General features: G+C 34.3%; 1 protein-coding gene across 1 annotated transcript in view; it reads left to right on the top strand.

Moving 5' to 3' along the window:
- LOC106458849 (regulating synaptic membrane exocytosis protein 2-like) overlaps nt 1–12,833 on the top strand; it is a 72,786-nt gene that overhangs the window by 51,104 nt on the left and 8,849 nt on the right. The window contains exon 17 of the mRNA XM_022385200.1: nt 8,185–8,289. Within this exon, the coding sequence (XP_022240908.1) occupies nt 8,185–8,289 (105 nt within the window). The remainder of the gene's footprint in view (nt 1–8,184; nt 8,290–12,833) is intronic.

The following is a 12,833-nucleotide window of genomic DNA, read 5'->3' as shown; positions in this document are numbered from 1 at the left end:
AGACAATATATATGCATGTAATTAGTTGTAAAGATAATTAATATTAATGATGAAATTTAGTTGAATGGACGGCAATCGCCTGTTGAAGAAACATAAGTGTAGAAGACGACGTTTCGTAAGACTTCCGCCTTTCGTCTTCAGGAAGACTTTCGAAACGTCGTCCTCTACACTTGTGTTTCTAAAACAGGCAGTTGCCGTCTATTCAACTAAATTTCATCATTAATATTAATTATCTTTACAACTAATTACATGCATATATATTGTCTCACTGGCTATCTTCAAGTAACAAACAACGATTAAAATAGTACGCTCTTGGTAGGAAGAAGTAGTTTTACACTTACTAAAGTTATAATATTATATACCTACAAGCTTCTTCTTTTGTTTGAGAAATACTAGAGCGGATGCGACTGTGAGTCAGGCTATTTAAAAGTATTAGGATTTCCAATGAAGATTCTCATTTTACAGAAGTAAGTTTTAAATATTAACTATGATTTGTACTCTTTACATATTTAGCACCAGTTTCTCTCTCTCTCCTTATTTCTCTCTCGTTCTATATATATATATATGTGTGTGTGTGTGTGTGTCTGTCTGTCTGTCTGTCTGTCTGTGTCTCTAGGAGAATATACAAAAGCATTTATGTTTTCAAATTTCGTGAAAGAATGGCGTGCCAAAGCTTACTTTTGTATTCTATATACTTGTTTTGTTTGTTTGTTTGTTTTCGAGGAGTTTGTTGTTTAACGGAAAGCTGCGTAATAGGTTATCTTTGTTGTGTCCAAGACAGAACCTAACCTCGAATTTTAACGTTATAAGCCCTTAAGCTTACCACTGATCCAACGAGGGCCTTTTCCAAAGAGTACTACATGTTGTTGCAATTATCTTTAAACTACCGAAGTTAACTGAAGTGTAACTCTTGTGGCACTTTGCATCTTCTGGATTTCTTTACATGTTATCCTGCTATTCTCTGAATTGATTATCGAATCCAGCTAAATCTATGGTGACATTTAAGAATAAAAAATATCTTACCAAAAAACCAGGAGCAGTTAACAGATGTACGATGCCCAATATCAAAATAGCATGCACTATTTTAAACATCTCTTTCTTAATAAATCGAATTTACTGAACACTAAAGGGCTTTAAATGAGCACTGCAGAGAAGTGCGCTAATACAAGAAGATGAGCAAATAAGAGAAGTAGATGATGTGCTGATACGACAAGACACTTTCCGACTGTCTATTACAATCGATTTTTTTAGATTGCATATACAATGGCTACATTGATTTCGAAATGCAAACCAAAGTTATGAGATACTATAAATAGGTAAGTCAGAGGTAAGTTTACGGACTTACAACGCTACATTTCTGGGTTCGATTCCTCATGGTGTACAGAGTGTAAATAACCCATTGTGTAGCTTTGCACTAAGAACACAACAATAAGATAAACACTGTAACTTAGCCTTAGAATAAGCTGGTTAAACTGTAATTTCTGGTTAATTTTACACACACACATATATATTTGTTTGTTGAAGTGATGTAAAGTCTTTGAATATTAAATACGCTTCTCGAAACTAACTCAAATATCATAATTCTGTAATTACGAATAATCTTTTGGATAATCTGTCTGGTTTTTCTGTTTAAGTTAATAAAAATATTATTAACAGAGACTTTGAAACGGGTCTTACACTTAATTTTTGGTAAGAATTAATTTCTCCAATACTTTGAAATACAGATTTTTCTCAAAAAAGTTACGGTTGTTTATTAGCTCAAATAACTAGATCAAACAAATATAAAATAAACTCTACTGCCTGAATTCATATCCAGATCTATTTTCATTCATGAGGTAAACATATACCGAAATAGTCATTCAATGAACATCTGTGTCGCCATTGCAAGATAAGTAGTCTGAAAATGTCAATTTTCATTTAAACTCAATGTCACCTTTAATATTACTGTATTGACTATTAATATTTTCTAAGAAATCTGACACCTATTTTTCAATAACATAGTTGACGTATTATCCCAATACGCATTAAAATATTAATAATAAGGTTTGGAGATAATATCAACATTGCAGCCGAAATGTTCATGACGAACTCAAAAGAAATATTTACCAATCCAGAATTTCTTGTTCCTTTATTTGACACTATAAACGTAAAATAAATATTAATTTACAAAATTATTTTCAACATACGTTTTAAAAATCAAAGCGAAGTGATTCACAAGAAAGGATGGAAAAAGCTATACGACAACATCAACTTCAATTTTTCCTTCCCGCTTTCAAATCTCTAGCGATTTCAATATAAATGTAATAATATGTACATGTTGTTGAGTAGATTCTTTGCATTGACAGCGGGAAGCCAAGCTCAACTGTTAAGCACGTCGTTCTTCCCTTGATGTATGCATTTCACGAACATTACAAGTCACTTAACGTGATATTCGTACAGCATGGCCGTGACTTCAAATAACTCACTTTCTTTATTTCTGGATATTACTTTAACAACTCCACGTAGACTTCGTACATCATCGTAATCATCCACTATCAAGTTCGACCAGTTACATATTTTTTAATGATTATGGTTTTTAAGCCTCTATATAACATCATAAACTTTAAAACGTAAACTACTTTCTATAGTATCTGTAAATATACCCAGACGTAAATACAAGTGTGTATACATAACAAATGAGATAAATACATGTATAGGAGATATAGCTTTTTTTTATCTTTCACAGACAGTATATAGTCATTATAAATACGAAATCGCCCAACTTCCAGAATTAAAAGTATAAAAATCCTGTATGTAACTTCTGGTATTGGATGTGATACGTGTGCCAATACATATATAAACGAAATTAAAATAATAATGAAAACAAGACACGAACTGATTGGTTTTTCTAATCATAATCCAATACTCATTTAATTTTTATTTAAGTGGGGAACATTTAGGAAAAACTGTAGTTTATTTCCATGGAAATGTTTAAATAAGTACAGGTATAATAATAAAAAGTAGGGTTCGATATATATGTAACCTAACTAGCTATTGTAATATAGACAGTTTTAATGCTACAAAACGTATTGAAACAAGAAAATCAAAAGTACAAAAACTGAGTTACTTAAAATTTAAAAAATATTATTCATACTTTGACTCAGACTAACATAATTACAGTGATTTGCCAATAAATTACTAACTGAGACCACAAACGTAGAACGATAAGGTTCGTCATTTTTTTTCTATACGCTCGTCTGGAAAAGTCACTTACTAACTTAAATGAAAGTTCGTTCAAACACTGAAATTTTGATTCACTCCATAAACACGTATATATAACGATTTATATATACAGTCAGCTTTAGGTTTGTTTAGCCAGTACTGTGAAATAGTCATGGTTAATATTCAGACATTTTAAAGGTGGTTTTTAAACGGGCGATTTCGATGGCCACCATTTTGTTTCATGACGATCCCTACATACATTGCTATATCTTGCAACTCATTGTCTTAAGTTTCACATTATATCATTAAATAGTGATACCTTTTTACATTTAACTTTCATCGGTGAACTGCAAAGAGGGTCTTGAAATAGTTCCGAAATAGCCTTATTCAATGAACATGCAATAATTTTCAAGAAATTCTAAGATTTTAATGGAAACATAAAAACAACGCTACGATTCACAGTCTAGCGCAATTTTTAAATAGTTCTATAACGTTGATATTAATGATATAATACAAACAAGTAAATAAACCAGTTTTTCTTTCTACTTTAGATGGTTATAAACAACATGTTCTTAGCAAAATAGGCTATAAGTTATGTAAATCTCTGAGAACTGTAACGGCAAAACGGCGAGTTTCAAATCTAACGTAACTTTTGCTTGCCATATATAAAAATAGATATTGATGTTTTGAAATAAGAAGTAACTACGAGTTTGAAAATTAATTTAGTTAGAAATACAAAATATTGGTGTTTCTGGACTGCCACAAGTCAAGAAAAGTTTCTTTGTTCATACAACTCTGAATATATAGAATGCTTTAGGAAACTATTAGGCCTAGAATGATACTGAACTACTCTCAACCTAAACACTGGAGTAACTTAAAATAATCTAAAATGCGACCTCTTATCACGACATCATTAATCACATGAAGATGACATCACAGTTTAAAGCATGATCATGTAATTATTGCATTTGGGTGTATATTTCACATCACCTTATTCTTACAATACCACGTGATAGACAACAATTTATTTAGGCCGGATTCGCCATTTTTATTATTTCTTAAAGAGTTTTTTGTATGAGAAAAAAATATTAAAGAACTTTAGCTATTTTTAGTTGCGGCATAGCGGCTCATAGAATGGCTCTGATTTTTTTTTCAAGTTACAAACTTTTAGCTCATAGCTCCGTCATCTCTTGACCGATTTGAGATATAATTACAGTCTTGGACTCAGGAGATCAAACTCTTTCGATTGATGTATTTCACCATGTCCAAGGTCTCATAGATTAATTTACTCTAATCCTGTCTAAAGTAATTACAAGTGTCGCGGCTATTGAGGATTCTCTCTTGTTTTATAAAGAACTATAGAACCAAGTCTTTAAGTAAGAAATGTTCTGCTAAAAGTCTTGAAGAAAGAAATCGTAACATAATTTGTACTTTTCTTCTGAATCTCTGCATACAGTACATTTTCTTTCGGTGAGGGGGCCCGGCATGGCCAGGTGGTTAAGGCACTCGACTCGCAATCTGAAGAGGGAAGGCAGCTAGTCATCACCACCCACCGCCAACTCTTGGGCTACTCTTTTACCAACGAATAGTGGGATTGACTGTCACATTATAACGCCCCCACGGCTGAAAGGGCGAGCATATTTGGTGTGAGAGGGATTCGAACCCGCGACCCAGTCTTACATTGCTAAATTAGGGACGGCTAGCGCAGATAGCCCTCGTGTAGCTTTGCGCGAAATTCAAAAACAAACAAACTTTCGGTGAGGAAAGAAAAGACACCTCGTGACTAAAATGGAAATTAATGGCTACTCACATGACTAATTAAATAATTTTGCTATCATTGATCACATGTCCTTATTATTAAAAACTAACACAGTAGATAAAACTGAAGGACAATAGAAATGTGTAATATTAAACAATGATGTAATAAAATAATGTCAATCACAACTTCGGTTACTTTTTATATAAATCAGATATCTGATGGTCGATCACTGGCTATGAATTACAAATTATTGGTCTTTCAGTATATTTTCTATATTGTGGTTTCACACAAACTTACTTCAATTGGTATTTTAAAATGAACCACAAATTTTACAGTGTTTCAAATCGTTTTTGAACTATGACTAGACTTCAAAGAAAACATATGGATGTTTCATTCATGTGGAGAAATATCGAACAAGTGAAAGCTGTCCAATCACAGCAAGCTGATGCTAACTGGCTGTGGAGAAATATCGAACAAGTGAAAGCTGGCCAATCACAGCAAGCTGATGCCAACTGGCTGTGGAGAAATATCGAACAAGTGAAAGCTGGCCAATCACAGCAAGCTGATTACAAGTGTTTCTTAGTGTCATTAACAGAATTGTAGAACCGTTTCCAAACTAAACCAGTTGCTCGGACACGTAATCAAGACAGATCATCACCCACATCCCACACAGACGACAATATTTATCGATTCTGGCTCATCGCGCCTGACAAATTAGCCAATCAGATGTTTTCAGTTGAAATTATTTGCCATATTTAGTTTGTTTTGAATTTCGCGCAAAGCTACGCGAGGGCTATTCGTCCCTAATTTAACAGTGGAAAACTAGAGGGAAGGCTGCTAGTCAATACCACCCACCGCCAACTCTTGGGCTACTCTTTTACCAACAAATAGTGGGATTAACTGCAAATTATAACGCCCCCACGGCTAAAAAGGGCGAGCATGTTTGGTGTGAGAGGGATTCATCACCATCCACCGCCAACATTTGAGCTACTCTTTTACCAACGAATGACCGTCACATTATAACGCCTCCATGACTGAAAGAGTAAACATGTTTGGTGGAACAGGGATTCGAACCCGCGATCCTCAGATTGCGAGTCAATCACTCAAACCATCTGGCCATGCCGTATTTATTCTACAGTGATTAAAAACAAATTGAATATGTTGCTCTGTATTCCAGATGCCTAATAAGGTGCATCTCTCTCACAGAAAGACACAAAATAGTTCGCCTACAATGATGCCAAGAACACGTCCAGTGGACCAATATTACACAACCTTCCAACAAGTAATTATACATCAATTACAGAAACCAAACGTGAAATAAAGATTACGATTAGTATTTAAAGAATCTTCCTTTGCAATGTTTAAGGTAGAAACACGGTTACATAGTGAATTTACAGGACCTGAGATTTGGGCCTTTGGGATTACACCTCACTCCTGGCAAAGGACTTGGACGATGGTACCCCTAGAAAATGTTTGTTTGAGATTCTTTCACAGGTAATAATCGAGGATATATCACATATGATCAGTAGGGTTCATATCTGACTTTCAAGCCATTGTTTTGTAGCTCGAACTAAATGAATAGAAGCCCATCTTGTATGAAAATACTGTCTTGTACTAAAGAATGTCTTGCTCGATAAATGTGATGTATTGAGCAGCAGTGGCCAATCTTCTGCATACCACCAGCTGTGATCGCACAGCTGCTCAAATTACACCCCACACCAAAACAGTAATACTGAATATTCTGTTGCGGTTTGAAAAACGTTTCAACGAAGATTTCTTGGGAGATAATCACCAAACCTAGATATGTCCACTGTCCGAGAAATCACAAAAGGCCAAAGGATGTGACTGCATCTGTGATCCTCACCGCTTCAAGCAACCCTGCCATTATTGCTTATGTTATGAACATAACTTTTTTTATAATATTGTGGCACACTTTCACCTGTCCTCCATACTTCTTTTGCTGTTTGGCGTGGGTCATTCTCCATACTTCTTTTCACAGCAGGAAGAGTCCGTTCTGTTGGTTGTGGGTGTTCAGACTATGCAGAACCTGACACTACATTTTATCGTCCTGTTCCCTGTAGACAACGATTGACCGACTGGTCATCGTCCAACGATGCAACTTCGCGAAATTGTAAATAATTACAGGATCCTTTCGTCCGTGGTATGAATATACCTGTATTTGTACGTCAGGATTATTGCATATGACGTCATGGAGATGTTTGATTTGTATTTTCGAGAGTATTTATTTATTTATTGGTAGACTGTGTATTTTTCGAACTTCAGATTGTAACTAAATAATGGACTATTTTCATTTGTATAAAAACTGGAAAGATAAACAACCTAAATTCATACAAAAGTGATTTGCATATAATGGTCATGAAAGAATGGTGTGGACAGAATTAAACGATAATAGACGTACCGACCTCTACTTGCCATGGTATGATACCACTAATGCTTCACATCCTAGGGAAGACATCCTTCGACCCTTGTGCTACACATGCTGGCGCATTTGGCCTTAAATTCAGACAGCAATGTGGCTAAATGAGTAGAAGCCGAAGAAAATGCTGTCTTGTACTGAAGAAGGCTTTATAGTGGCTATCCTCACTGTCTTAAACTGTACGACATATATCTTGAAGTACGGAGTGTTCTACTACACCCGCACAGTATTTCAGTCAAAACTTGTATGAGATGCTTCTGAAAAATAAGTTGTGTCCAGCCAAATGATTCAGATTATAAAAAGCCCTGGGAACAGCTTTTTGTTTTTAAAAAAGGGTTGTATAAAACAACTGAGGACCATACCAACATTGATTTTGCAACGTCGATCCCAAACTACCCTTACTGTTCATGGTGATTGTATACCATGTTGAAATCAGATGTTACATACTGTATGGATGTAAAACTATATCTCCACTAGATGTTTGTTTTCATTTGTGTTTCAGATCACGTGATATCAACTACCTGATTTGCATAACATTTAACGAATGTGTATTATTTTATAATAGTGGTTTTAATCTTGTCAGAATTAAATATTATAATTTCCAGCTAGCCTTTAATTGTCCTGTGCAGTGTATATGGTTTTTAAAGCTTATGTAAATGTAGAGGACGTTTGGTCGCCATCTTAACAATGTTTTCTTCCTTCTAACTTGACTAAAGTTTTCAACCGTATGTAAATAAAAGTACTTTTTTACATTAATCGAAATTTCCGTTGTTTTTTTTTCGACCAGCCGAGATTGTGAGAGAACAGAACTCACAGAACAAGACAAGAAGAACTAAATTTTCCAGGACATTGAGCTTAAGAACAGACAAAGAAGACAGGTCTGTGGTTTTAGGTAGGATGTCAGGTCTGGATTACAGTTTTAATGGTTTGGACGTCTTTGTTCGTCTGTGAAGTTACTGCATGTCATTATTGTGAGTACTAAGTAACTGTGAATATTGTGAAGTACTAAGTAATTGTGAAGTATTGTGAAAGACCAGTTAACTGTGCAATGTTATTTATTTAATTGTGAAGTACTGTGAAGGACCAGTTAACTATGCAACGTTATTTCTTTAATTGTGAAGTACTGTGAAGGACCAGTTAACTATGCAATGTTATGTCTTTAATTGTGAAGTACTGTGAAAGACCAGTTAACTGTGCAATGCCATTTCTTTAATTGTGAAGTGCTGTGAAAGACCGGTCAACTGTGTAATGTTATTTCTTTAATTGTGAAGTGCTGTGAAGGACCAGATAACTGTGCAATGTTATGTCTTTAATTGTGAAGTGCTGTGAAAGACCAGTTAACTGTGCAATGTTTTTCTTTAATTGTGAAGTGCTGTGAAGGACCAGTTAACTGTGCAATGTTTTTCTTTAATTGTGAAGTGTTGTGAAGGACCAGTTAACTGTGCAATGTTATTTATTTATTTGTGAAGTACTGTGAAGGACCAGTTAACTATGCAATGTTATTTATTTAATTGTGAAGTGCTGTGAAAGACCAGTCAACTGTGCAATGTTATTTATTTAATTGTGAAGTACTATGAAAGACCAGTTAACTGTGCAATGTTTTTCTTTAATTGTGAAGTACTGTGAAGGACCAGTTAACTGTGTAATGTTATTTCTTTAACTGTGAAGTACTGTGAAGGACCAGATAACTGTGCAATGTTTTTCTTTAATTGTGAAGTGCTGTGAAGGACCAGTTAACTGTGCAATGTTATTTCTTTAATTGTGAAGTGCTGTGAAGGACCAGTTAACTGTGCAATGTTATTTCTTTAATTGTGAAGTGCTGTGAAGGACCAGATAACTGTGCAATGTTTTTCTTTAATTGTGAAGTGCTGTGAAGGACCAGTTAACTGTGCAATGTTATTTCTTTAATTGTGAAGTGCTGTGAAGGACCAGATAACTGTGCAATGTTTTTCTTTAATTGTGAAGTGCTGTGAAGGACCAGTTAACTATGCAATGTTATCTTTTGATATTGAAGATTTTTATTAAAATTTGTTTTATTATCCAGTTCTCTTATTTCTTTAACTCTGTGACTATTTTGCTTAATTCAGTCTTGTTTTAAGCTTCAAACTGTTATATCATAGAATTGTGTTGTTTTGTTTTCGTCTGGGTGTTAAAGCTATTATTACAAGTTTGGTTGTGCAATTTGTGTGGGCTCCCCAGTGGCACAGCGGTATGTCTGCGGACTTACAACTCTAGAAACTGAGGTTCGATACCCGTGGTGGGCAGAGCACAGATAGCCCATTGTGTTGCTTTGTGCTTAAATTACAAACAAACAAGCAATTTGTATAGTTTATAAGAAGACATGTTTGTACACATGAGTAATAAACATAAAGATGCAATGACTTCTTTATTAATACAAATATAAGAGTCAGTGAACTACCCTCTAAGATGTGTCCTCTCCATCTTGTAGACCTGACTCCTTTGCCTTCACTACAGAAACTCCGGGATGACACTACTTAAATAAGTACATTACTTCATCTTTAATGCTGGTTATAAAAAAATGTCGTTTTTCAAAATATATGTGCGAACTTAAGTTTTACGATATTCGTAGTGCACTTAATTTAAAGTCATATATGTATATGTATATATATATGATAATTGTTTATGTTTTATATTACTGTACTGAAGCACAAACATTCTCTTTATCGCATGTATAGGTTTACTTACAAACAACCTATTCTACAGTATAACTGTTTATATCCATGTTACCGTACTGAAGCATTAACATTCTTTTTATCGCATGTATAGGTTTACTTACAAACAACCTATTCTACAGTATAACTGTTTATATCCATGTTACCGTACTGAAGCATTAACATTCTTTTTATCGCATGTATAGGTTTACTTACAAACAAACTATTCTACAGTATAACTGTTTATATCTATGTTACCGTACTGAAGCATTAACATTCTTTTTATCGCATGTATAGGTTTACTTACAAACAACCTATTCTACAGTATAACTGTTTATATCTATGTTACCGTACTGAAGCATTAACATTCTCTTTATCGCATGTATAGGTTTACTTACAAACAACCTATTCTACAGTATAACTGTTTATATCCATGTTACCGTACTGAAGCATTAACACTCTCTTTGTTGCATGTACACATGTACTCACCAACAACCTATTCTACATACATATTGTGGTAAACAAGACTGCACGTGTAGTCTGTAACAAACTAAACTGCATGCATTATTTGGACTTTATAGATGAAGCGTTTCGTGGAGTATTCTAGAATAGGTAACTGAAACAATATATTATAAATTCCATCTCTGCTCGTATCTCTATGAAGCATGATAGTTATCTTTTGACTATGCTGGTATCTGCCACACAAATGATTCCGACAAGAAATAACAAGTTTCAGAAGTTTTCGGTCCTTCATTTACTAAATTTCTAAGTCTTTCAAGCGTGTTAGTAAAATGTTTTCCTAATTCTCATTTCAATAAATCAAATGCGTATCAGACCAATGATGTTCCGCCAAATGGCTCGCCAGGAATTGGTGTGACGCCTGAACTATTTTACATGTGGTGTATAGGAACATGAGGACTTAATGGCACGTGTGATTTGCTGCGCCGCCCTGTCGGTGCAGATAAGAAGTCTTCTCAATATGTAAATTCGCTTTAAAGCATATTTTTAAAACATTCCGGATTAATTTTAATATTTATATGTAGTATTCTTCTCACACTTTAATTTCACATTTTGACGCGGCCATAATATCTTTTTTTAATGTGTTATTATGGTCCTTCTATGCACGATTCAATGTGTTCACATTTATTTTTCCGTCCTAGAAACCTTTTTTTTTTTCTCAGTCTGAATTTCGTTAAACTTTAAATACTGTTTCTATTTAACAGTATTTAGTATTAGATAGACTTCCAGCTGCATTAAAACGGAATAATAACAAAAAGGTAATTGATAATCAGCATGAAAAGTTATTAGTGTGTCAAGATCGATCTTTAAGTGTGTCTGCATAATAGTTATCTTATGACGTACTTGATATACAACCCATGAATCTTCGTAATGACATACCAATAAATGATAGCAAAACATATATTTCATCAGAAATAAGCTGCATAAAAATTGCATTTCAAAATAAGAAAAAAAAAAGAGTGCATTCCAAATAAGACGAAAAAATCAGAGACTAGAATACCAATAATTTAACTTCAAATACTGAAACGAAAGAGAACTGTACAAGTTGTAACAAAAATAGCACCTCATAAACAATTCGCGCTTTGGAGTGCAATTAATCTAATATAGGTGGCAATAATCGTTAGAAATATAACAACGGTGACAAATACAAACACCAAAGCCCTAAAAAGAAAATTCAATTGTATGAAGAAAATAAATAATAAATCTTCCATTAATAGAATCGATTAAGTAAAAAAAACAACAACTTCAAATAGAAAAAGTTTGAGTTTTATTAATATTGAGTGACTCTCACATTTAATTATATGTTGTTGTTTCGGGAGGTCTTACAAGCTTTATCCACCTCCATGTTTGAAGATGATGCTTCGATCGACTGGTTCAGGATCTCATAATTAAAATGCCTTTTAGAAGTCTCCTGGCAAAACTTTATGTTGTAATGCTAGAAAACAACAACAACAACAACAAAAACGCTTCGTTATCTTAACATATTAGAGGGACTGTACATGATAATGTAGTCATATTTCATCGGTCATGAAGAACAGACTTTTTAATCGTTTATCGTTTTGATGGTAAAGAGAACTTTGGCCGTATAATTACCATTGGGTTCCAAAAAAAAAGAGGACTTTATCGGCTTTTAAAATTATTTACGCACTGACTTTTATTTATTTATTTTTGTAAATCCTTGTTCTTTGTTTTGTTCTTCTTTGGGAGGAGGGGTTTACAAGATTCCTAATAACATACTCCTGGGTGGCACAGCGCCTAGTCTGCAGGCTTATAACGCTAGAATCCGGGTTTCGATCCCCGTGGTGAGCACAGCAGAAATAGCTTATTGTGTAGCTTCAAACTTGACTGCAAACAAATAAACCAATAACGTATTAATCGCCCAAACGATGTAAACGAAATAGTTTCAATACTGAACTAAATCCCACTTACCACTACGGTACCTTATGTATTCTGTAAAGGAAATGGGTGATCTCAATCTCTCTTTTTTTTTTCTCGGGGGGGGGGGGGAAATTTCTTTACTGTGAGTGTTATGAAAGGAAAGGGAATAAAATTACTCAATAGTATAAAATATATTAACCCCACTAGTAGTTGGGTTATAATAACAACCAGTATGTTTATGGTCGAATAGTAGAAGCAGAGTTGTAAGTACATAGTCTTTTCTTTTTTTTTCTGGGCAAGTTAAGTTTGTTTGTTTTGAATTTCGCGCAAAGTTACACGAGGGCTATCTGCGCTAGCCGTCCCTAAT

Source organism: Limulus polyphemus, unplaced genomic scaffold, assembly GCF_000517525.1.
Source record: "Limulus polyphemus unplaced genomic scaffold, Limulus_polyphemus-2.1.2 Scaffold523, whole genome shotgun sequence".
In the NCBI taxonomy this organism is placed as follows: Eukaryota; Metazoa; Arthropoda; class Merostomata; order Xiphosura; family Limulidae; genus Limulus; species Limulus polyphemus.
Note: the sequence above shows the minus strand (reverse complement) of the source record. Positions and strands in the feature narration are given on the sequence as shown.